The sequence below is a fragment of the Halichoerus grypus genome, chromosome 13, assembly GCF_964656455.1.
Source record: "Halichoerus grypus chromosome 13, mHalGry1.hap1.1, whole genome shotgun sequence".
NCBI classification, from domain to species: Eukaryota; Metazoa; Chordata; class Mammalia; order Carnivora; family Phocidae; genus Halichoerus; species Halichoerus grypus.
In genome coordinates this window covers 77032864-77059423 of record NC_135724.1, presented here as the reverse complement: position 1 = coordinate 77059423, position 26560 = coordinate 77032864, and the positions used below count along the sequence as shown (strand labels likewise).

The 26560-nt window shown below is 50.5% G+C and overlaps 1 protein-coding gene across 2 annotated transcripts in view; it reads left to right on the top strand.

Annotated features, from left to right (window-relative positions):
* The window catches only part of SGSM1 (small G protein signaling modulator 1), an 86951-nt gene that overhangs the window by 5416 nt on the left and 54975 nt on the right, over nucleotides 1-26560 (top strand). For both annotated transcript variants that reach the window (XM_078060845.1, XM_036105209.2), the window contains exon 3: nucleotides 24291-24366. In XM_078060845.1, coding sequence (XP_077916971.1) covers nucleotides 24291-24366 — 76 coding nt within the window. The remainder of the gene's footprint in view (nucleotides 1-24290; nucleotides 24367-26560) is intronic.

The following is a 26560-nucleotide window of genomic DNA, read 5'->3' as shown; positions in this document are numbered from 1 at the left end:
TTATGGCAGCTTGTTCGGGGCTGTGAATGCCTGGCTGTAGCATTTGCTCCATCAGATGGTGGGGAGCTGTGGAAAATTTATGAGCAAGGAGGGTCTTGCTTGCACTTGGACTTCAGGAAGTTTCAGCTGATAACAGGGGCCAGGAGGGAGCCTTTTGCCACTTCTTGGAAGAAAACGTTCTCCTTTCTTTCCTTCCTTCCTTCCTCTCTCTCGACCTGCCCTCCTTTCATTCCTTCCTTCTTTCTTCCACAAATATTTATGGAGTATCTACTGGGTACCAGGTACAGCTTTAGGAGTTTAGAGAAGGAGCAAAGCAGCATCCTTGCTCACATGTTCTCATGAAGCATATGATCTAGTTGGGGGACAGACAAATAATAAATAGACGCAGGCACACCTCGGAGATATTGCGGGTTCGGTTCCAGGACACCAGAAGAAAGCAAATATTGTGATCAATTGAGTCAAAGGAATTTTTTGGTTTCCCAGCGGATATAAAAGTTATGTTTACACTATGCTATAGTCTATTAAGTGTACAAAAGAATTGTGTCTCAAAAAACCAATGTATATATCTTAACTTAGAAATACTGGTATGTATTATATTTTTACCGTATTGTATACATTGTATACATTTTTAATATATACGTTTTTTAAAGATTTTATTTATTTATTTATTTGAGTGAGAGAGAGCAGGAGAGGGGGGTAAGGGGCAGAGAGAGAGAAGCAGACTCCCCACTGAGCAGGGAGCCCGATGTGGGACTCGATCCCGGGACTCCAGGATCACGACCTGAGCAGAAGGCAGACGCTTAACTGACTGAGCCACCCAGGCTCCCTATATACTACACATTTTAAGTAGGAGGTGCAGGCTTCCCCAAAAAAAACATTTTACTGCTAAAAAATTGCTAACCATCATCTGAGTGTTCAGTGAGTCATAATCACTGATCACAGATCACTGTGATATATATAATAATAAAGAGAAGTTTGGAAATATTGTTAGAATTACCAAAGTGTGACACAGAGACAGGAAGTGAGCAAACGCTGTTGGGAAAATGGCAGATATAGACTTGCTCGATGCAGAATTGCCACAAACCTTCAATTTGTTAAAAAAAAGAAAAGAAAAAAAAAGTAGTGTCTGCAAAGCACAATGAAGCAAAGTATGCCTGTATTAGAAGTCACAAGTGCTGTGAGGAAAATAAAACTGGAACGTGGGTGGAGAGAAGGTGGTCAGGGATGACCTCTCTGATGGGGTGATATTTGAGCAGAGACCTAGAGAGAAGGAGAGAACCCTGCTGATGTCTGCAGGAAGGGTGTTCTTGACAGAGGGAACAGCATATGCAAAGGCCCAGAGTCAGGAGCAATGAAGAACAAAGAGGCCAAGGAGCCTGGAGTAGAGTGAACAGAATGGAAGAGGAGGAGACGAGGTCAGAGAGGGAATAGGAGGTTGCTTCTGCAGGGTCTTGTGGCCCTCGGACATGAGATGGCAGCCATGGGAGGATTTTGAACAAGGGGGGACAGTGGGGACATGAATTCATCCATGTTGTAGACTGCTCAGGCTGTGGGCCAGTGTAAATGCAGGGGACAAATGCGGGGCACAAGGTCATTAGGCAAGAGAGGAAACTTATCTTGTTCTCTCCCGAGCTTTCAATTCTTAGGCTAGAAACCACAGCCCCCCCCACTCTGCCCTGCTCCCCCACTGGCCAAGTAGGGGTTCCAGAAATTCTTGCCAGTCGAATGGATATAGGAATACTGGGTGCGGATATTTTTGGGCTCTCTGATGCTTTTAGGGTTGACTCAAATCAGTTTGCATGTGTCGTGTTTTCAGGCTTAAGATGGTGGAAATTCTGCTCATGAATAATGCAGTCACATCCGTGCAGTGCATTTTGATGCTTTTTTCAGGGCTCTGGCAATACGGCTTCCAGGAGCCTTTGCTAGTGCAGGGCCTGGGTTTCAGCACCCCCTGGTTGGATGTGAGGGAGGCAGAAGGGCTTCTGGCTTGGTTACGTCTCCTCTGCAGCCTGGCTGGGTCGTCCCCTGCAGTAACCTCAGGAGGGGCTCCAGTGGGAGCAGTTGTCGCTGGTGGGCAGGTAGGAAAGGGCATTTTTGTCACCCCAGTGGGCCGGCAGACCCCAGGATAGGAAGCGAGGGCACCGGAGCCCTTGCCCAACTCTGCCCCTAACCACCTGTGGCCTCCTAACAGATCCCTTTTCCCTGTGTCCTTCTGCTTTCTAAGTGGACAAGGTTGGACAGCTCCAGGATTCTAAGAACCTCAAGCCATCAAATTTGGCCAGCATCACTTTCCGAGAGCCAAGTCTCCCCGCATTTTGTCAACTCCGAGTTTGCCAAGCCTGTATTTAAGACCTATTCAAACTCAGTAGCTGATGAGACTATTTGGGAGCCTTCATTTCACTCAGGGAAAACAAGGGCTCAACTAAAGGCATTCTAATAGGATAAAGATTTTTTTTTATTTCTTAAACAGCATTTACTGAGCATTTTATATAGATGACCTCATTTAATTGTCCCGATGCCACCACATGAAGTGGCTAAAACGCTGTCCCTTAAACATAAGGATATTGATACACAAGTATCAAGTAAGTTACCAAAGGTCACGGACATTGTCAATAGTGCAGCATGGGGTTCTGGCCCTAGAACCCTGCTCTGCATTACTCCGGAGCTGAAACCAATGACCTACTTATGATTATAAGCTATCCTGAGCATGTGGAGTTGGGGAAAGGTCCAACCAAGCTTTGGAACCGGACAGCCTTGAGTTCAAGTTCCGGCCCTGTCATTCAGTGGATGCGTGAACCTCTCTGACTCGTGTCCTCGTGCATCAGATGGCAAGCGTATCCTGTACCACGCAGCCCTGCTCTTATGCCCCGTGGGTAAGCCCTGGGCTGGGGGTGCTGCAGCCACGGGAGCAGTGCTATAGACTGGGAGGGGGTATTTCCTGGGGTCCGGAGGAATGAGCCCTGGAACGGGGGTCAGGAAGTCTGAGTCTCGCCTGGCTGCCTCGCCATCCTGAGGTAGGCAGTTGGGTCTTCCCTCTGGGTCTGGTTGCTCATTGGCCTCATCGAGGTAATCCCTCAGCCAAGAAAGGACGGACGCCCTCGTAAGCCTGCTGGCCCCGCCACTTAGTGGCTCTGAGCCCCTGGGTGAGCAGCTAAGAGGGCTGAACTCCAATGGGAGGCAGTGTATTTTTCTTTTAGTAGTACAGAAAGACAGGAATAGATTCTTGTGCTTTTTCTTCGGAGAACCTTGAAGGAACTCAGGTTTATAAAGGACAGTAACAGTTCCTTTAGCCGTGAGTCCTCGTTTAAAAATCAGATAACAGAAGCCCCAAGAGTTAAGAGACGTGGGGGTACCTGGGACCCTGAACGGATTCTCCTTTAATTTTTATTATTTAGTAAATTATGTTTGATTAGTAAGTTAGAATTATAGCAACTATCATGCATTTTTTCCTTTTTTTTTTTTTTTTAGAAATAAAGACATCTTTATAACCATTTATTAAATGCTGTTCTAAATTGCTTTGTTTGATCTTATTTAATGCACCAAGCAAGCTTCCTTTAGAGTAGGAAACAACAAACAGCAACTCTACTGATGAGGGAAATTGAAGCTCAGAGATGTTAGGAAACTGGACCGAGGTGGGGCTCCTGGGTGGCTCAGTTGGTTAAGCGTCAACGTACGGCTCAGGTCATGATCTCAGGGTCCTGGGATTGAGCCCCGTGTCAGGCTCCCTGCTCAGCAGAGAGTCTGCTTCTCTCTCTCCTTCTGCTCTTACCCCCCCACTTGTGTGCTCTCCCTCTTTCTCTCTCAAATAAATAAATAAGTAAATAATCTAAAAAAATAAAATTGGACCAAAGTCACACAACTGAGAAGCAGCACAGCAGGGTATTTTTAGCCAAAAGGGAAAGAGGCTCAAAAAATCAATTTATTGGTTCAGGGGTTTGGGAAGTTTGGAGTGATGCCAGCTTCAGGTGCAGCTCTATCCAGGGGTTCCAATCACCGTGGGGCACATTGCTCCGATCAGTCAAGGGACGGTGTGGCTTCAGCCCAGTGAGAGTGAGGGAGGGGACCCAGAGGAGAGTCAAGGTGAAATGACCAGACAGGGACATGGGAACCAGGCAGACAAGCCACAGATGTCCACCTAGACAAGGTGAAGGGGCCGGCATCCGGAGCCCAGCCCTGACGTGCAGACAGCTGCCTCAGTCCTGCTGGAAGTGCTACTTGAGGACCTACTGGGTGCTAGGTGTCCGCCAGATCAGAGATTCTACTCTAGCAGCGTGCACAGCCCTGAAGTTGTGCAGACACTCTGTACTTGCTCTAGGGAGACTGTATCCTCAGTGCCCCTAAGGGGTCCACAATCCCAAAACCCAAATACGGTTCAGAACTGCCCTGCAAGATGCTGGGATGTGAAGATGAATACAGTTTACCCGACCTCGGCTTGCTCAGAAATGGAATGCTCCCTAATTTCTAACCTGGTGAGCCCTGCAATGACAACCACCCCTAATAATAATCATAATTAGCATTTATTGGGCACCTACTGTGTGTTCCAGGCCTGTGCCGTCCAATGGGAGTCACTGGTCACGTGCCTGTTTACATTTAAATTAAGTATAAAACTCAATTAAATAAAAAATCCTGTTGCTCAGTCGCATTAGCCGAGTTTCAAGTGCACAATGGCCACATGTGGCTAGAGATCCCGCTTCGGACAACACAGGCATAGAGCATTTCCGGAAAGTTCTGTTGTGCCCTAGACATTGTGCTAAGTGCTTTACATGCATTAACATAGCTAATCCTTAAAAGACCTCAGAAGGGTAGGTCCTGTTTATTATCCCATTTTACAGGTGAGTACATGGAAGCATGGAGGAAGTGAAGTGACTTGCCCAAGGTCACACAGCTGGTGAGGGGGCGGAGCCAGGGTCCTAACCCAGCCCATGCATGCAGTCCTGGGCGGCTCTTCTTCCTGACCTAGGCTAGAGGCAGTTAGTCTGTTTCCTGGTTGCGCCCTGTGCGTGTTTGAAGCAGCCATCTGGGAATATTCCAGTTCTTCTTTCCTGCAGCTGCTCAGACCCCCAAAGAGCATGGAGGCTGCTGCAGAGTCTGTGCGTGCCTTCCTCATGCACGAGGCCCGGGGCTGTGGTAGTGGGGGTGTTGCCGGGGGAGCTGCCCCCCCACCCCGCCGCGGCAGGCAGAGCCCCCAGGAGAGCGCTGGCCCGTCTCCAGGGTGTGGGCTGGGCACGTGAGACACGGAATGGAGGGGCGGCAGGGGGCTGATTGTCTTCGCAGCCGCATCATCTCCCTGAGTGGCTGTGTGCAGGACGGATGTGGCTGGAAGGACCTTTTTTGCCAAGATGCCCCCAGGTGAACGCCCCAGAACCAGGCACGGCGGGGGGAGGTGGGGGACCCCCTTGTCAAGGGGTGTCTGAACACCTGTGCAGGGCAGCGATGAGAAGCCTGTGTGTGGGAAGCCCATCCTCAGTGCCCAGAATGCCCTGCTTCCAGGTCAGAGCAGGTTGGCCAGTCCCTATACCGTGAGGGAACGAAGCGTGGCACCTATTTATAGCATCCCAGTAAACGATTAACTGGGGCCAGCCTAGCCCAGTGAGAGAGAGGCTTTAGCAAGGCCCACAGCCGCGTTTAGGGCAGGTCAAGAGGGAGGTGCGAGAAGGAGGACTTTTCTAGCACTCTGAAGATCCACATGCCCATGGCGTCATCACTTATGTGCCCCGCCCCACACCCCCCCCCCCAGCTCTCTCCCGCCGCACAGATGGGGCTGCAGAAGGACCGTCCTGGGTCTTTGTTTTCATTATCCATCTGCGTGCATGTGGAGGGCAGGGTGGAAGTGTGTGGGTGGGAGGGTGGGACAGGTCTGTTCTGGAACTGTGTATGAGAGAGAGAGAGAGTCCAGGAGAGGAAGCTTTGATCCATTCACCAGTGGCCACTGAGCTCCTACTGACCAGACCCCTGCAGACCCCTTCTCTGAGAAGGCCCCAGCCCAGTGCAGGCCACGGTGGGCGGAGGGCATGGAGGACCCCATCTGGAAGGAGGCCCTTCCCCTGTGTGCTGGAGCACTGGGATCCTTGCTGACATCCTGCGATAGCCCCTGAGCACAGAAAGGATATTTCCTTTTTCCTTTCTTCTTCTTCTTTTTTTTAATAGACTTTATTTTTTACAGCAGTTTTAGGTTCACAGTGAAAATTGAGCAGAAAGTACAGAGATTTCCTATACATCTCTTTATCTGCCCTAAAAATCCTCTGCGCTCTGCCTGTTCATCCCTCCCTCCCTCCAACCCCTGGCAACCCACTGATCTTTTCACAGTCTCCATAGTGTTGCTCTTTCCAGAATGTCCTGCAGTTAGAATTGTACAGCGCGTAGCCTTTTCAGATTGGCTTCTTTCATTCAGTAATAAGCATTTCAATTTGGACGTTTTCCTTTTGTGACCACGATCCTCCTTTGGAAGCTGATGTGCAGTGGGGAGAGGGAGCTGTGAGGCGCCGGGCATACCTGGGGGAGGTCAGGGGTGAAGGGTCATGGTGGGGCAGAAGTGGAGCCAGCTGGGGCTGCAGGACTGGGAGTTGGCCATGACCGTGACACTTGGCTGCACTGGGCTGAGGGAGCAGGTGCGTTGGCCACCTGGGACTCCAGAGCAGGAGACCTTGGTTCAGATCCCAGCCTCTTCACAGGCCAGGTGGTCTCCATCCCTCCTAGGTCAGCTGCCTCATTGGGAAAATCGAATAATAGCAGTGACACTGCACGCTTGTTATGAATCTTTGGGTGCACGGATGCGAAGCACCCACGCAGCTTGGGGGATGCACCAGTCGGTGTTGAATGAATAAATGAACCTACTGTGTGCCTGGCTCAGTGTGAGGGCAGTTAGTCATGGGTTCGAGTACCCACTCTGCCATTCAAAAGCCATGTGCTCTTGGGCAAGTATTTAACCTCACCAAGATTCAGGTTCCTCATCTGTAGAATGGAGTCCTCATATCCATCTCACCTAATTACCCTGAGGATTAAATGAAATAATGCCCCCAAGCACGGTGCCAGGCGCAGTGAACACCTTGTCAATATATGGAGCACTTACTATGCAGCTGCCGCCATGTTAAATGCTTTCGATGTATTATCTTATGACTGTGAGGCAAATAACTGAGACCCATTTTACTGATGGGAATGCCCGAGGTTCAGAGAAGGGACATGACTTGCCCAGGATCATGTGTGCAAGATCTGGGGTGTGAATTCTGGAAGTTTGACTGGAGAGCCCAGTGCTCATAGCTGACCATAGGAGCTTAGAAGTGGGGGGAGTCACATCAACTTTGGGGGGCTCTCGGGAGGGAGTGAGGAGAAGGGCACCTCAGTGAGTCCCGGAGGATGGGGTGGTTTCTCCAGAGCTGGAGATGGAGGTAGGAGTGGGTGGGGATATCAGGTGGAGGGGCCTGCACAAAGCAAAGGCGGGGGGGGTGTGGAATGGTGAGTCACATGGAAGGAATGGCATGTGTGACCCATGGATTTAGGTGCGGGAAGGCGGAAGGGACGGGATTTGGCAGGAAAGGAAGGCAGGGCCACAGGGTGGAAACAGTCACAGCTTGCAGCCCTGTTCCAGCCCCGCCCAGCTCACCTCCTGTGCACCCCACCTATAACAAATTAAAAAATACAAAGCCACCAGCGATTTCCATGTAGTGCTTTTCCCTGCCACATTGTCCTTACATCTGTTCCTTCCTTTGAGCTCCAAGGTGGCTCTGGGGGGGGCAGTTGCAGGGGACAGCTTTTTTCCCTCTGCTTTAGAGCTGGAGAAACCATGGACCAGAGAGTTCAGTTCTCTGTATGTTAGATCTTGAGCATCGCCTCCTCCAGGAAGCCCTCCCTGACCTCTTGACCTGCCTCACCAGGTCAAGTTTCTTTGTTATTTGTTCTCATAGAACCAAATTCTTTTGCTGCAGGGAACTGGCCTCACTTTTTGTTGTAATGTCCCCGTTTGTTGGATTTGGTTCATGTCTATCTCGATAAGACTGTCACCTCCAGGAGGACAGGGATTCTGTCTGCTTGTCACCTTGTACCAAACTCATAGGAGGTTCTCCATAAACGTTGAGTGAATCAGGGACAGTTTTGGCTCCTGTGACAAGTGGTGGGAAGGCAGGTGTTAGCAGAACATGGAAGATGTACATTTATCCCTGCTTGGGTATGGAGAGTCCAGGAAGGCTCCCAGGAGGAAGAGGTGACATTAGCGGGCTGAAACCTGAGTTGCACTTAGCGAGCTGGAGCATGCAGAGAGGGGCACCTGGCAGAAGGCAAGCGTGAGCAAAGGCACAGAAGAGCCCACGACACGACACTGCCTTGGGGGAGCTGCGTCTTAGGGTCCGCGGTCCGAGGCAGGGCTGGAGACCCTGGCCTGCTAGGGCATCTGCATCTTGTCCTCAGCGTCCGGGGTGCCTACATGGGAGGCAGAGCCGGCCCTCTGCTCACTGCCCTCTCCTCCTCACTTTGCCCAAAGGCTGAGAGCTATTTTTTAAAGCCACCCTAAAGGCCCTCCAGACATCCTAAATTAACTGGCCTTTCCACTGTGAGTTTCTTGCAGACTGAGGGTCCGGGGGCCTTCATCTCGTCAGCTGCTGCGGGCTCAGCATTACTCACACACCCGCACGTCCAGGTGCCAGCCACCTGAGACCCCAGCTGGGGTGCCCTGTGCTCCGAGTCAGGACCGAGGCAGCGGGCCTTGGAGACGAGCAGGTAGCAACCCGGCTGGTTTTCATTGTGGCCTGAGGTGCGCTACAGACACTGTGCTGGGTGCTTTATACCGGGGGGTCCCCGGGGGCCAAATCCAGCCTGTGCGTGCACCGCCCTTAAGCTAAGAACGGTTTTGACATCCCAAAAAGGGTTGTGAAAACAAGAGACGATGAGACATAGGCTGTATGTGGCCTGCAAATCGGTTTGACAGATTTAGCAAATAAAAATTCAGGTTGCCCGCTTAGATGTGAATTTCAGAAAAACAACAAATCATCTTTTAGGACGGGTCTGGTCTATATGCAATATCTGGTACATCCTTACCCTAAAAGAAATTCCTTACGTATTTGACGTTTAGATTTCACTGGGCAGCCTGTATTTTATCTGGCAGTCCTCCTCTAAAACCTGATGTGTTTGCTCTCTGACCCTTTACGGAAAGTGTTTGCCCACCCCAGCCTTGAACACATAGCAAATGAGAACAGGTGTCCGAGGGACTTAAAGACACTGCCTGGAACCAAATTTGATGAGCCCTTGCTGCTGGTGTTAGCATTGCGAAAATAATCAGAGTGATCACCCAACATATATTGAGCACCTACTGTTTACCCGGCACCGTCCTAGAGATGGACACTAAACAGATAAGCCCACAGATCTATAGTGAAAGTCAGGCCATAATAAATTGTAAGCAAAAGTGTACAGTGGCAGAAGGGGGTGGCGGGTGACATGCATGAAGCTCTCTTTTACACAGGGTGGTGGTCCCGAGCCCTGGCCCCCATTCTGAGTGCTGTGCATGGCTTGTTCATGAAATCTGCACATAGCAGCCCTGACAGGTGGGGTGAGTATCCATCTCCATTGCACAGATGAAGAAACTGAGGCCTCAGGTCACCCAGCTAATGGCAGAATTGGAATTTGACCTGGGCCTGGTGACACCTGAGCTCATGTTTTTACCGACTTCACTAGGGCGCCTCCCTTTCTATGGTGCCAGTCGAGTGCCGGGTCCTGTTGGGGGCCCTCTGCCAATATTTTCCCTAATCCTTAGGACAGCCCTGCACACTGGGCTGGACTGTTCCTCTCCAAGCATAGAAGGGGTGAGCACAGCACTGCGAGGAGAGGCAGGAGGGAATAATGAGTTGATCAGGAACCAGGCAGGGTTCCAGGTGGGCAACATGAGAGTACCTGGGTATGGGTAGACAGGTGGCAGGAATGAGGAGGGGGGAAGACAAGGCAGGTCAGGGAGCCCCAGGAGCCCCCTCTTCCAGCTTTGCGCATTGGCCCGGATTTCCCGCCTGACTGCGTCTGGAGATTACTCCTCCTATGTACTATTTAAATATTTGCAGGTGGAGGGTGGGAGGGCGGGGCTGGTTTCTGAATGGTTGCAGGGTGGGGCAGAGATGGGCGGGGGCTGATGCTCAGAGGTCCCACGTGGAGGGGTGGGGCCAGGCCACTGCCCCAGAAGCCAACTGGGTCCTGAATAACCCGTGGATGGGAAGCTGGGGTAAGTGCCTAACACCGAAGGGCCCCTTAGCAACTGCACATTCACCTAACCCACACTCACGAATACCCACTGTGGGCCGGGACCATGAACCAGGCAGTCGCTGTCATCTAAGACTGGCTCCTATTCATAGAATCCCTACTGTGTGCCAGGTGCTGTCTCCACAGGCTCATTCAAGGCCCCATTACCCAATGAGATGGGTGTACTACCATCATCCACCCCATTTTACAGGTGGGGAAACTTGCCCAGACTCATGAGTGGTCAAGGATTCGACACCAGGTCAGTGACTCCACATTCTGGCTCTTAGCCTCTCAACTGTCTCCTAACATCCTGTTGTTAGAGCTAATAAGCTGGTTTCAAAAGAAGTGAGCTCCCCATCATTGGAGGAGTGCAAGCAGATGTTGGAGGACTCCTTAGCATGGATGCTAGACAGGGATGAAAGCTTCCTGCCCAGGGGCGCCTGGGTGGCTCAGATGGTTAAGCGTCTGCCTTCGGCTCAGGTCATGATCCCAGGGTCCTGGGATCGAGCCCCGCATCGGGCTCCCTGCTCCTTGGGAGCCTGCTTCTCCCTCTGCCTCTCTCTCTCTCTCTCTTTCTGTCTCTAATGAATAAATAAATAAAATCTTTAAAAAAAAAAAAAAAAGAAAGCTTCCTGCCCACTTTGACCTTTGAGGTCTCCCCTTCCCCTAAAAGGCCCCCACAGGATGTGGTTGGCAGAGTCAAGTCCAGGTGGCCCAGGTCTCCTGACTCCCAGTTCAGTGCTTTTTTGGTCCCCACGTTGGGCGAGACTGAGGAAACCCTTCTCATAGGTTTCTCAGCACCTTGGGATTTCAGAGGGTCTGACCCATTTCTGGGCAGGGCTGGAGGCATTGCTGACCGTCAGACCTAAGTTCAAGTCCTGGCTTCGCCCTTTCTTGGTTTTGTAACCTTAGGGCAAATTGCATAAACTCTGTGAGCCTCAGTTTATCCATCTTTTAAATGGGGATAATGATGTTCCTGTGAAGATTAAATAAGGTACTCTATACAAAGTACCTGGCACATAGTAGGTGCTCAGTAAACATACTCTCTCACTCTAAGCTGGACGGTAACAGAAGCATTTTGTTCAAAATGGCCTCCAGCTTCTGCTATGAGACAAAGTATTTGTTAGAATAAAGGCCCTGGGTCTGATCCTGCCTCCTCTGCATGACCTTGAGTGGGTTATCTAATAGCTCTCTGCCTCAGTTTCCCCACCTGTGAAATGGGAATAATTCGGTTACCTACTTCATTTGGGTTGTCACGCTGTAAACAGTCCCAGGAACACAGTGAGTGCTCAAAAAAAAAAAAAAATGAGCAGCAAGCTTCAACATCATAAAACTCCTACTATGTGCTAGCCAGGCCTGCCCTTTGCAAATAATGGCCCATTTAATCCTCACCCTTGGATATGAGGGGCCGAGTAGGGACGCAGACGCAGGTCTGTGTGGCCCCAGAGTCCCACCAGCCACAGCCACTGTGCTCCGTGAATTGGGCATGATTCCAGGGCGAAGCTTAGAGAACTCACAGAGGCTGCTGCAGGGAGCCAGGGGGCCACAGTGCCACTGCCACCATCCCCAGACCACCCCGAGGTCCCTCAAATCTGTCAGCCTCCACAGTGGACCAAGTCCAAGCCTGTGCCTGGGAGCCCGAGAGGGGGAAGGTGGTTGGGCTGAATTTCGGAGGCCTTCTGTGGCCCTCTACCACGTGCCCGCAGGTCGGGCCAAACCCCCAGGATGGCCCCCCCCCCCACCTCGCAGGCGTGGGCACGGCCTCTTCCTCTGCTGTAAGGCTCTCAGCCACCTTCGGGGGAGGCTTCCACCCCACTGCCTTTTTAATTTCCTCTTCTGGCCTCAGGCTGTCAGCCTTTTATTAACTTCTGGGGGCAGGTTCTAGCCCACAGCTGGGAGCCAGCGGAAGTGGGGAGGCACCTCACTTGTCGGAGCCCCTCCCTAGGCTGAGTACTACCCACTGGTGCTGCCTTCCCCCCTCCGCCACCCACCCTGCCCCCAGATCCATCCCCAGGACGAGAGGCCCGGAGCCAGCCTTCCCTGGGGATGACGCTTTCTGAGTTTCAGGGTCCACAGCGATAAGCAGACCACCTCCTCCACTCAGCAGAGTTTGGACTCGAGACTGTGCACGTACAGTCTGGGTAACAATAGGAAACAGATGATTCTCCCAAACTGAGTAGAGAAAGGTGAATTTAATAAAGGCGCTGTTGACCAAGGCAGGGTGGGGGGGAAGGGTGCAGCACCCCATGGTTGTAATAGTGGGGAACCAGGAACTGTTAGCTCCCCTAGTCTGACGTGGGGGCAGGGAGAGGTGGCCAGAGGGACTAGCTGTGTGGGGAAGGTCCCAGGAGGGACAGAAGCCGTGACTGCTCAGTCTCTTCCTAAGGATTTTGGGACAGCTCCTTGTTTTCTGTCCTCCCCTCAAATCCCCTGCTGCAATCTGAGCATGCATGAGAATCCCTTGGAGCGCTTGATAAACAGGCTGGAGTAGCTGATTCCATGGATCCGAGTCCGAGCATCTGTATCTCTAGCCAGTTCCCACCTGGGGCTGGTGCTGCTGGGCCCTCTGTCAGCAGCTCTGCTTGGCCACATCACACTTGCCCCGTGCCTGTCTCAGTTGGTCCCTCTTTTGCCTCACTGGAGTGAAAGGTCTTCCAGGGCAGGACTGCCTGGCTCCATCCCTACTGCTCTGTGCGCTCAGGGTATGGGGGCCTCTTGCCTCCTGCTGAACTGAGTTCACTGGCACTGAGTTCACTGGCATGTGAACTGTTTGCAGCTTGTCCCTGTTGACCGTTGCCAGATGCCTCCATGCTGTAGCTTGGCGGTCCCCGAGCGGAGGCCGCTGTTGAGATGGAGGTCAGCACGCAGGCTGGTTAGGGTGTGCCTTTGGGATGAACACCCAGGGAAGCAAAGTGAGGCAAGCAGGAGGGAGCCAAGGGAGAAGATGGGCCACGGGGCTTCCATGGAAGCCCCACGGGGACCCCCACAGGGAGCCGGGATGGCCCTTTAAAGCTGTCCCCAGCTGGGGTGAGGAGGCCAGATCTTTACAGCCCACATGTTCCAGCCACTGCGGGGGGGGGAGGGCCACCCTGGGAAACAGTGAGGCCTTGGGGGAGGCCCTCCCAGTGGCTGAAGTGATCGCCTGTCCCCTGAGGGACTGGTAGCCAAGGGTTCTCCGGCAGCCCTCCTAGCAGCCTTCAGTCCCGAAGGGGTCTGTGGGGCACAGTGTGGCACCTCCCACATCATCAGGACCTGTCTGAGGAGCCAGGGAGGGACCAGAGGTCTCCTTTCCCTATCTCTGAGTCCTGTGGCCCCTGTGCCCCAAACCGAAAAACCCTCTCACTATTTCTCAAGCACACAGAACCCCCAACGAAGACCCCTGCCTGTGTGTTTTGCCAACAACTGGCTTCCAAATCTTTGTTTCGCTGGGCCAGGCCATCCTGCGACACAGAGAGACAGAAGCCCCCCCAGACTCCATCCTGGCTTGTGCTGAGATACGGAATAATCGCATTAGTGTAGTTACCCACCACATGCAGTGGTTAGGGGTCCCCCAGGCCTTCTGGAGAGAGGGAGAGGAAAGGGAAGGGATTGTTTCTTCTGTCATGTCACTGAGACCAGCAACCCCAGTGAGTGCATCTGACCCCTGTTTCTGGGGCAAAGTATGGTGGCTAGAGGCTCCCCTTGGAGTCAGACTGACCAGCGTATAAACCTCAGCAGGGTGACCTTGGATTTTTCTGATGACCTTGGCTAGGTAGTAACGGATACCTCTAAGTTCACAATTTCTTTGTCTGTAAAGTGGGTGATAGGGGCCACCTGGGAACCGTGTTGTGGGGATTACGTGGGGCTTGCCATGCGTCTCCGGTCAGACCGCCATAGCAGAAGATCACAGATGGAGTGGCCTAAGCAGACATTTATTTCTTGCAGTTTGGAGGCTGAGAAGTCCTAGGTCAGGGTGCTCGCCGATTGGGTTCCCAGCGAGGGCTCTCTTCCTGGCTTGTAGACCACCACCTTTTTTTCACTGTGCTCTGATTTCTTCCTCTTCTTTTAAGGACACCAGTCCCATCCTGAGGGCGTCACCTTCATGACCTCATGTAACCCTAATTACCCCCCAGAGGCCCCACCTCCAAATACCATCACACCAGGAGTGGGGGGTAGGGCTTCAGCATGTGATTTGCGGGGACACAAGCATCTGGTCCATAACACCATGTATGCTGAGCATAGCACTATGCTAAGTGCTGTGCACAGAGTAAGTTAGAGCTTTAGTATTATTTTCAGAGACGAGCTGTTGGCTGAAGCTCCTAGGGTAGCATCACGAGCCTGGGTTTAGATTCTGCTTCTGCCTCTCATTCACTGTGTGACCTTGGGCTGGTTGCTTAGTCTCTCTGATCTTCGGTCTCATAAAAGTAGAACCAACCCTCACAGGGCTGTGGAGAGGGTACAGTGAGTTAATAATACCAGTAAGCCTAGAATTCATTCACTCATTCGTTCATTCTCTGGCACAGAAGTGCTCAGTCAGAGGGATGAGGATGAGGAGAGTGATGGTGAGGATGCTGATGGTGGGTCTGGCAGTCCCTCCTGGTGGCCAGAACAAGGTGCCACACCCCGGGGTGCTTGGACAACAGAAATTTGATTTCTCACAGTTCTGGAGGCTGGAAGTTGAAGGTCATGGTGTCGGCAGGTTTGGCTCCTTCGGAAGTCCACGAGGGAAGGCTCTGTTCTGGGTGTTCCTTGTGGATGGCCCTTTTCTGCCCGTACTGGGGAATCTTCATGTGGTCTTCCCTCTGGAGTGCTCTGTGCTTAGATTTCCTCTTACAAGGACACCAGTGGTACCAGACGACGGCCCACCCTAATGACCTCATTTTAACATAATTACTGCTGTAAAGATCTTGTCATCAAAAGGTCAATCACATGCTAAGGTACTAGGGGTTACGATTTCAGCATATGAGTGGGGGGCAGGGACACAGCTCAGCCCATAGCAGTGGAGGAGATGACAGTCTGTGGGATCTGAAACGTGGGTAGAGGAGGCGTGACCCAAAGGAGGTGAAGGCATCCTGGAAAGTGGGACCTGGGCGGGTCTTTGAGCCCAGAGGGGTAAACTGAGGCCCCGAGGGACAGTGCCAGCCTGAGGGCGCCTCCTAGTTGGTAGCACAACCAGAACTTTAGTGAAGCTGAGGGATTTTCCATCCTGGCTTCCTTGTGTGGATGAAGCAGATGGGGCCTGACAGTCTCTGCGTTCGCCACGGGGGAGGACACGGACAGGTGGCTGGGCCCTTGCGTCAGAGTGGCTCTGGCAGGCGACAGGCAGATGGCCACTTCTGAGGAGCCGGGGTACATCGGCAGGAGGGCTGCAAACTGCTTGAGAGAGGGCTGGCCCCTGGGAAGAGCTGGGGCCGGCCCTGGGCGTGGGGTGGTCAGCCGCATTAGCGCTCACCCCAGAGCTGTCCCCACTGTGATGCTAGGGTAGGCAGCCTGGGCCAGCCCAATGCTGTCAGACATTCTCATGCGGGATCGGTGAGTTGGGACAACACACTCCGTGCATTCCTCCTTTATCTCACACTCTTACTGCACGGTACTGCGGACCCAGAAGGAGTGGGTTTGCTACACGTCGGGCAGGTCTCTGGCCCCCGCTGCGTGGCCTCATTGAACTGACGCTAGCTACCTGGAGTCATTCTCAGATTCCGCAGGTTCGGGGCCCAGTCCTGCAAGCCTCCTCCCCCACTTCAGATACAAGTCTCAGATTGTCTCCAAACCCCGCACTTTGGGGACTTTTATGGAGGCTTCGTGACACAGACGTGATTGATAGTTAACTCAGTTAACTATCCTTCCCGGAGAATGAGGGATGGGGCTAAAGGTTCCAAGCTTCTCATCATGGCTTGGTCTTTTTGGTGACCAGTCCCCATCCTGAAGCGATCCTGGAGCCCACCCAGCATCGCTTCATTAGAACAGAAGACATTCCTATCACCGAGGAAATGCCAAGGGATTTAGCCGTTCGTTTGGTGTCAGGAACTGGGGTCAAAGGTCAAATATCAGACCAGAAGATGCTCCTAGTGCTATTATCACTTAGGAAATTACCAGGGTTTTACAAGCTCTGTGCCAGAAACTGGAGGCCGAGACCAGTAGATAACATATGTTTTATTATTTCACTGTCAGCAAACTCTTGCCCAAAGAACAAAACCGGCTCTCCACTTCTTTTTGTAAATAAAGTTTTATTGGAACACAGCCACACTCATTCATTTACATATGGTTGCTCCCATGGTACAAGGGTGAGGGTGGATAGTTGAGACAGAGACCAGGTGGCCAGCAAGGCCACAAATGCTTACCCTGTAGATCTCTACAGAAGTTTGCAGGACCCTGCTCTTGTGCTTTGGGGTCTGTAGTTCTGGGTGCCGGGTGTGCCCCTGGAACTTCCTTGTTGTGCCGACTTGGAGAAGTGTCTTAGTCCATTTGGGCTGCTGTAACAAAAATACCATAGAGCGGGTGGCTTAAACAACAAACATTTTTTTCTCACGGTTCTGGACGCTGGGAAGTCCAAGATCAAGGTGCTGGTAGTTTGGTGTCTGCTGAGAAACCGCTTCCTGGTACATAGACGGCTGTCTTTTCTGTGTCCTCACTTGGCATAAGAGGGAAGGGAGCTCTCTGGGGTCTCTTTCATATGGATACTACTCCTGTTCATGACCCCCATCACCTCCCACAGCCGCCCCCCCAATACCATCACGCTGGGGATTAGGGTTTCAACATAGGAATTCTGGGGGGAACATAAACACTCAGTCCTCCTCCCCAGAGTCTCTGTTTCTCCCTCGGTACATGGGCAGACAATTACCCTGAATTGTTGGGATGATCCAATGAGACAAGGCAGGCAGGAGAGCACTTGACAAACTGTGACCCTCTTGGGACTTACTAGTTCTCGTTCTCTGCATTCCACCTGCTTATAACCTCCTCCACCTCATCTTGAAGGCAAAGCCCCTTCTTTCCATACCCCCTGCAGCCCTGCAGGCTGCCTTTGGTAGCAGTTTCCCTCTGCAAGATTGATTTTCTTTCTTTTTAACCTGGTTTTACGTGCATAAATGTGTTGGGTGAGCAGAGGAGTAGGGTGCGGGGTGCAAGGACCAGGTGTGACTTGTTTGGGCAGCAGGATGTCTGCATCATCATCATCATTAAAATGCTACTGTTTATGGAACACAGACTATATGTATCAGGCACTATGCTGAGCGCTCTCTCTCGCCTCGTGTAAATGTCGCCATGGGAGGTACACATTCATCCCCCAGATACTGAGTGCCTACTATATGCTGGGCATTCTTCAGGTCTTGAGAATAGGGCAGTGATGGACATACGTGGAATTCCTGACCTCGTAGATTATAGAAGCCCATGAAATTGGAGATGCCCAGGACAAGATAAGCACCCCGCATAGTAGGTTAGAGGCAAGAAGCGCTATGGAGAGAAATAAGCAGAAAACAGGTACTCTGAGTGTTGGGTGGGGGGAGGTTGACAGTTGTAAATAGCATGATCAGGGGAGGTGGCATTTGAGCACAGAGTTGAACCGTGTTGATTTCTGGGGAGAGAGTGTTCCAGCAAAGGAAACAGCACGTGCAGAGGGCCATGAGATGGGCCTGTGCCCGCCGAGTTGGGCAGACCCCAAGGAGAAGCAGTGTGTGGACTGAGGGATGGGGACAGCTAAGGAGGAGGCCGGGAGGTCGGTGGTGGGTCCAGGTCATGCAGAGCCTTGGGGCCCATCGTGAGGACTGGGGCTGTCATTCTGTGTGAGATGTGAGCCCTGCGGGGTTCTGAGCAGAGGAGGGATGTGGTCTAACTTACCTTTAAAAAAAAAAAATTCATTTATTTACACTGTATTAACATATAATATCCACACTTCTAAAAACTGTGGTAAAACACACAACATAAAATTTACCTTCTTATTTTTAAGTTCGGTAGTGTTAAATAATTCACATTGTTGTGTAGTCAGTCTCTCTCCATCTTACAAAACTACAACTCTATACCCACTAAACAATAATTCCATTAAGCAAGAATGCCCCCACGCTCTCCTCCCAGCCCCGGGCAAGCGCCATTCTTCGTTCTGTCTCCGTGCGCTTGACTACTCCAGACACTTCCTGTAAGACTGTGTCCCTTTGTGGCTGGCTTATTTCACTTAGCATGATGTGCTCAGGGTTCATCCATGTTGGAGCAGGTGTCTGAATGTCCTTCCTTTATAAGACTGAATTACATTCCCTTGAACGTGTCCGCTCCATCTTGTTTAGCCATTCATCCAGCGATGGCCAATTGGGTTGTTTCGACCTTTGGCCATTGTGGATTATGCTGCCGTGAACACAGGTGTGGAAATCTCTTTCAGATACTCTGCTTTCAGTTCTTTGGGGTGTGTACGCAGAAGCAGAATTGCTGGATCCTATGGTACTGTTCTGTTTAATTTTTTCAGCAACTGCCGTACTGTTTTCCTTAGGAGCGGCCCGATTTTACATTCCCCTAGCAATGCACAGGGTTCTGGTTTCTCCGCATTCCCACCCACACCTCTTATTTTCTGTTTTTGGATGGTAGCCCTTCTCAACGGGTATGAGGTGGTACCTCATGGCAGTTTTGATTTGCACTTCCCTGATGATGAGTGATGTCGAGCATCCTCTCGTGTGCTGATTGGCCATCTGTAGATCTTCTCTGAAAGAATGTCTGTTAAGGTCCTTTGCCCACTTTGGAATCCGGTTGCTTTTTGTTGTTGTTAAGAATTCATCATCTATCTAGACATTAGCTCCTTATCAGATACACAATTTGCAAATATTTTCTCCCATTGCATGGCTTGCCTTTCTCACTCTGCTTATTGTGTCCTTTGATGTCCAGAAGTTTTTTACTTCGATGTAGCTCAGTTTATTTCATGTGACTTTTGCCGCCTATGCTTTTGCTGTCACAGCCAAGAAATCATTGCCAAACCCAGCGTCATGACGTTTCTCTGCTATGTTTCCTTTGAGGAGTCCTGTGGTTTTCGCTGTTCTGTTTAGGTCTTTGATCCATTTTGAGTTGATTTTTGTGTGTGGAATAGGTGAGGGTCTCACTTCATTCTTTTGCCTGTGGAGATCCAGTTTTCCCAAGAGCATTTGTGGGAAAGACTGTCCTTTCCCCCATTGAATGGTCTTGGCACCCATGTCAGAATCATTTCACATATACTGATAAACGTGAGGGTTTATTTCTGGGCTCTCTATTCTTTTCCACTTGTCTTTATGCTCATATCTCACTGTTTTGATTACCATAGTTTTCTAATAAGGTTTGAAGTCAGGAAGTGTGAGATTTCTAACTTGGTTCTTCCTTTTCAAGATCACTTTGTCTTTTCATGGTCCCATGAGATTCCATATGAATTTTAGGATAGATTTTCCTGTTTTCCGGAAAAAAAAAAAACCTCCCAGAAACAACAATAAGGGCAACAAAATGCCATTGGGATTTTGATGGGGATTACATTACATCTGTAGATTGCTTTGGGTTTTATTGACAACGATATTGAGTCTTTCGATCTCTGAACACGTTTGCCTTTCCATTTAGTTGCCTCTTTACAAAGTTCTCTCAGCAGGTCCACTAGAGCTTTCAACACCCAGGTCTTTCACCACCTTGGTTAAGTTTATTCCTAAGTATTTTATTCTTTTTGACGCTATTGTAAATGGAACATTGATATTCTTTCTTGGATTGTTCCTTGTCCATGTTTAGAAATACGGCTTATTGGGCGCCTGGGTGGCTCAGATGGTTAAGCGTCTGCTTTCGGCTCAGGTCATGATCCCAGGGTCCTGGGATCGAGCCCCACATCTGGCTCCTGGCTCAGCTGGGAGCCTGCTTCTGCCTCTCCCCTGCTCATGCTCTCTCTCTCTCTGTATCTCTGTCTCAAATGAATAAATAAAATCTTAAAAAAAAAAAAAGTAAATTAAAAAAATAGAAATATGGCTTATTTTCACATGTTGACTTTGTATCCTGCAACTTTGCTAAATGTATTTACAACCACCAACAGTCTTCTTGTGGAGTCTTTGGGGTTTTCTGTGCATAAGATCATATTGTCTGCCAACTGAGATCATTTTACTTCTTTCTCTCTGATTTGCATACCTTTGATTTTTTTTTCTTGCCCTAATTCATCTGGCTAGAACTCCCAGTGCTATGTGAAATACAAGAGGCGGGAGCAGGCATCTTTATCTTTCTTGTTCTTGACTTTGCAGGGAAAGCTTTCAGCCTCCCACCATTGCATGGGACGGTAGCTCTATTATGGTGAGGTAGTTTCTGGCTATTCTTAGTTTAGTGAGTGTTTTCTGAGGAAAGGGTGTTGAATTGTGTCAGATTCTTTTTCTGCATCAACCGAGATGCTCTTGTATTTTTTCTCTTTGTTATGTTAATGTGGTATATTACATCTGTTGGCTTTTGTGTCTTGAACCATCCCTGCATTTTAGGTGTAAATCCTCCCTTGGTCATGGTGTGCTGACCTTTCTAGATATCACCAAATTCTGTTTGCTAGTATTTTGTTGTGGATTTTGACATCAATATTCATGGGAGACATTGGTCTGTAGTTTTTGCCTGGCTTTGGTTTCAAGGTAATGTTGGCCTCATACAATGAAAGTATTCCCTCTTCTTCAATGTTTTGTTTTTGGAAGAGTTTGAGGAGGATTGATGTTAATTCAGATTTAGTTATTTGAGTCTTCTCTCTTTTTTTCTTAGTTAATCTGGCTTAAAGGTTTGTCAGTTCTGCTGATCTTTTTGGAGAATCCACTCTTGATTTTGTTAAAATTTCCCATCGTGTTTCTGCTTTCTATTTTGTTATCTCTGCTCCTTTTCTAGCTTTGGGGTTAGTTTGTTCTTTTATAGTTCCTCAAGGTGTAACAATAGATTGTTGATTTCAGATCTTTCCCAGTCTTTTAACATAAGTACTTCCCGCTATAAATTTCCCTCCTATCACTGCTTTCTTTGCATCTCATGGATTTTGGTATGTTGCGTGTTCATTTCCATTTGTCTCAAGATACTTGCAAATTTCTCTTGTGAATTCTTCTTTGACCCACTGGTTGTTTAAGAGTGTGTGGCTTAATTTCCACTCACAGGGTTGGTTTCTAGTTTCATGCCATTGTGATCAGAAAAGATACCTAGTATGATTTCAGTCTTTGAAGATTTGTTAAGACTTGTTTTGTGCCCTATCTGTAATATGCCATATCCCGTATGTGCACTTGAGAAAAGTGTGTTTTCTGCTCTTGTTGGGTCGAGGGTACTGTATGTCTCTTAGGTCCACTTAGTCTATAATGTTGTTCAGGTTTTCCATTTCCTTATTGATCTTCTGTCTGGTTGTTCTGTTGACTTACCCTTTAACAAGATCCTTCTGATCGTGTTAAGACGAGGCAGGGAGATAAGCGAGAGTTTGTAGTGTGAATCCAGGAGGGACGTGACTTGGAGCAAGGCCACTTGGACCGGAGAGGGAGAGGATGAGAAATGGTCAGGCTCCGGGTTGGCAGAGCCAACAGATTTTATTGACTTTGGGAGTTGGTACTAGGTAAAGGAATTTGCCTGAGGTCCTACAGCTAGTAAGTGGTTGGGCCGGGATTTGAGCCCAGGCCTATCTGGCCCCTAATTCTTAGCTCTTAACGAACCATTGCGCTTTTCCAAAAGCACTCCTGACCCAGCTGCCTGGACCGCCCCCCCTTCTATTCCCAAGGGACATCCAGGTCTGGGTGCTTGGCAAGTCCCCCCGGCAGGTTCTCAGACACTGGGTTGTAGGCTTGCATCACTGTATCCTGCCTCAGGAGAGCAAAGGAAAGAAGGAGGCAGGTACTTGGGGGGGGGGGGGTAAAGGCTCTGATACCCTGTGGGCTTAATGGCATGTTGCAGAGGAACTCAGCCCCTGGAATCAGACAAACCTGGGTCTAACTAAGCCTTGACTCTCCTCCTCACCAGCTGTGTGACCCCGGGCCGATGACCCCACCTCTCTGGGCTTTTGTTTGCTCCTTTGACAAACAGGGATGTGAATGCTGCTTCCTATTTACCCACAAATATGGTGACAGAAAAGCGTTTTTTCAGCTAAAATAGTCTCCCAATGCAGAAGCCAGATCTTTCAAGCCATTTGTCCCTCTAACCGAATTTTACTGAGCAGCTGTGATGCATCTGAGCCACAGCGATCACGCCGAGTGCTCTCCCTCAGGAGGTCCGCAGCCTGGTGGGGAGGATGAAATCCGTTATCAGTCTGATGGGTGTTAGTAAAGCAGCCACCCTGGGAGCCCTGAAAGCAGGGGAGTTTATTCTCCTGAGCCGGCAATATTTCAGCCGGGACCAGAATAACAGTAAGAAGAGGCCAGGTGAGGGTTCCGGCAGGGTGACGCATGCGCACCGCTGCCGCTTAGCGCGGGCACCTTCTACACGGGGCTCAGGGCTCAGCGCACGGCGTGCGTGACCTTGCTCAGTCTTCCCATAGCCCCTGGAGGCAGGTGCTATTCCTCTACGCCCTTTACCCAATGAGAAAACTAAGGTTCAGAGAGGTGATGTGATTCGCCTGAGGGAACACAGCTAAAGGGGCCCCAGGCTACGGCAGCTGGTGCTGAGAGCCAAGAAACCGGTCTAAGTCCAAAGTCCACCGGTAGCTGCTTCCTAGCCGTGTGGCCTTGAGTAGGCCAGTTTGCCTCCCTGAGCCTCAGTTTCCACACCCGTGGATAGGACCAGTTCCATGGCTTTGGCTGGAGAGCTTTCAGACTGAGAAATGCAGCCGGCCAAGCCCAGCTTGGGGGTCGTTCACGGGGAGAGTGCTGACTTGGTCGTGTGGGGCGGGCACCCCATGTGTTGCCCACAGAGTGGGACCTGGGGTGCTCTGAGTTCTGTCTTCCCCTCCAGGAGGCAAGAGGAAGGAAGGGAGAGAGGGGCATGGAGAGCCTGAGATCATTCTCCGACGGGGGCATTGCTGAGCTGGCCCGGTCGAGGCCGAGGCTGAGTGGGCCACGGGGCAGCCAGGAAGCCCACGGAGGGGGTTGGATTCAGAACTGCTCCTGTCACCCCCACATCACAGCCCTGGTGATGTGGAGCTGGGACCAGCGTTGGAGGTCATCTCTCCTGACCTCCTCAACCTCAAGGTGGGGAAACTGAGGCCCTAGAAGAGAAATGCTTTGCTAAAGCCCCATAATGACTCTGGGCAGAGTGGGGCCCAGAATCCAGCAAAGCAGAAGGGTGTTCAGGCCACCAGAGGGTCCCCTCTGTGAGCAGAGAGGCACGGCTGCCCTTTCAGCGCTGGGTCCCCCCTGCCGGGAGCATCAGTGGTGCTCAGAAAATATTGGTTGAGCATGTGAGGATGGTAGGAAGAGCACACAGCTGCGGAGTCAGACTCAGCCTGGAATTCTGTCTCCACTCGGCCAGCTCTACTTCTCTAGGCAAGTCGCTTCAGCTCGATGAGCCCCGGTTTCTCAAAACAAGATCACAAACCCAACTGGTAGGTGCCTGAACAGGGATTTGAACCCAGGTCTGCCAGGTTCCAGGGCCGATCTGTCAACTGTACCTTTCTGATTCTTTATATACTTGTTTCCTTCCTTCCTTCCTTCCTTCCTTCCTCCCTCCCTCCCTCCCTCCCTCCCTCTTTCAGAAAATAGTTACTGAGCACCTGCTATGCACCAGGCACTGTTCTAGTCTCCGTGGATATAACAGTGAACAAGGCAGACGAGACCCTGCCCCCAGGGAATTTATATCCTAGGGCAGGGAGGCAGTAAGAAATACATAGGACAGGGAGAGCGTAAGTACCCAGAAGGAACTATAGCAAGGTGTGGATGGAGTCTTGCAGGGGGGTAGGGCTGTCTCAGATAATGGGGTCCAGGAAGGAGATGACATTTCGTGGGACACCTGAAAGGAAACCCCCCCCCATGCTGAGCACCCAAAAAAATAATTCTGTAAAATGTGAAGTGTGGAGCTCTGGGGCCGCGGGCCTGAGGCTTACAGAAGACACAGTGAGGAGGTGTGGAAGGAAAGCAGTTAGCCAAACACCCCAGCCGGCCTGAGAAGGCTCGGAGGGGGCAACACAGCCCTCTGGGGTGGCCGCACCCCAGATCGCATTTGGGTCTCCCCGCCCCCCTCCAGCTGCCTCTGCCTTCCAGGTGAAGCAGATCATGGAGGAGGCCGTCACACGCAAGTTTGTCCATGAGGATAGCAGCCACATCATCTCCTTCTGTGGTGAGTCCGTGGCCCGTGGGCCTTGAACGTGGCTTCTTTCTCAGTGGGCTGCCTCGGGGGAGTGGCATCTTGGCAAGCGAGCCTTCTCAATGCCACTTTTTTGCTTTGTGACTCCGAAGTTATTTTCAGATTCCCAAGGGGCTCCATTAGGGAATTTGGAAATATGGAAAAGTCTAGAGAAGAAATGAGGCCTGGCCTCTGCACCCCACGAGGAGTTCATCACTGCTGACGCTGGAGGGATTGACTGCCTTCCCTTCCCGTGGGCTCGGTGCACGGCGACCCACACCCCTAGTGACTCTGGTCTCGTATCTGACGCACGGGCTCCGTGCCCTTTCCTCGCCCTGCCTACAGCTGTTGCCTAAATAAAGGGAGAGGATGAATGGGCTTTAAAAATATAGGGAATTAGGAGCCATTGACCCCTCCTGTGGGATCATGTCCAGCTTGGCTCAGCAAAGGAGGCAGGCCCGGGGCTCAGAGCATGACTCAGACTTCTCTCCTCGAACCGGCTATGCTCACGAAGTTTCCAGAAATAACCACGCTGCCAGGTTCTTACCATATTTCCACCGTGGCTATAGACGCAGGTTTTGCGTGTCCCTAGAGTCAGGATTCAGCTTCTAATCAGTGTGTACGTATAAGTGGGGGTGTTTCTTTCTCCCTGAAAACCTTTTTTATTTCGTGACTGGGGTGTCTTGGGAGGAAGGACGTGCTGTAATTTCCCCTCCCGCAGTCTTGGCCTCCTGGAGAGGCCCGAGCGAGGACACCTGGCCGGCCCTTCAGCTTCATCCCGACGGCTGGGTGCACCACCCATGGGAGCTCACGCCTAGACCTGGGAGCCTACTGATGTCAGCTCAGCCCCTTTGCAGCCAGGCAGACCTGGGTTCAAATCCCTTTTCTGCCACTTGTTTGTTGGGTGACCCTGGCAAAATTTTATTTTATTTTTTTAGTGAGATATGTTTGTTTAAATTACATATATATGTATATTTATATGCTTATGTATATGTAAGGGTGCATATATACACATTTACATGTATATGTATAAATGTGAATATGGGAATATATTTACCTATTTTTTTTCTCTTGGACATCTCTCTTTGCAAAGAAAATAACAGGCATGCCCAATTCAGAATGTACGACCATACCTACCTGTTAAAGACTTAGAGGAATAGAAAGTGATAAAAATCTTGATAATCGTCTAACTTCAACCACAGTTTTGGGATGAGAGAAGAAATGTGATGGCTCTGAATAAGGCCTGCAGGGTCTCCCTGAGGTGTCTCTGATCCATTGTTCCTTATGAGCCGTTGCCGGAAAGAATCAACCAAGTCTCCAAAGCCTAGATAATTAACTTGTTGCAGTATAGAGAAATGAAAAGTGTTGTGCATGTAAGCAAAAATGAAGGTGTTTAGGAGATGCTTACCCAGCATATTTTAAGCCTGTGGGCAAATTAGGCAATAGAGTGGACATTCATTCAAAGCCAAGTAATCGCTGGGGCACCTGTCTGGCTCAGTCCATAGAGCACACGACTCTTGATCTCGGGGTTGGGCATGGAGCCTACTTAAAAAAAATTGTAATAGGGGCGCCTGGGTGGCTCAGTCGTTAAGCATCTGTCTTCGGCTCGGGTCATGATCCCAGGGTCCTAGGATTGAGCCCTGCTTTGAGCTCCCTGCTCGGTGGGAAGCCTGCTTCTCCCTCTCCCACTCCCCCTGCTTGTGTTCCCTCTCTCACTGTCTCTATCTCTCTGTCAAATAAATAAAATCTAAAAAAAAAAAAAATTGTAATTAAAAAAAAAGCTAAGTAATTGCTAACAACAACAACGACATCAAAAATACCCCAGAACAAGTAATTGAACCAAAAACTTCTTAGTATTTCTCCTTGTGCACAACATGACCCCGGCCAGGCTCTTCACTGTGGACTTCTGGCATTTTCCTTATGTGGAGGGACGGCAACTAGAACACTCACTTCATGGGGTTTTTCCACCGGATTAGGTAAGGTAAACCTCAACACTGGTCTGACACCCGGCAGATACCCAATAAGAAATAGCTCTTACAATAGACTTACTTTTCCCATTGACATTGATTATGCTCCTATTACATAGCAGAGTGAGCTCCCAGTCTGCTGTGTAAGACAGAAGGCAGGAAAATAGTTAATAGAGGCCTGCTGAAAGTGCCAGAAATAAGATTGGGGCCATCAGAATGGC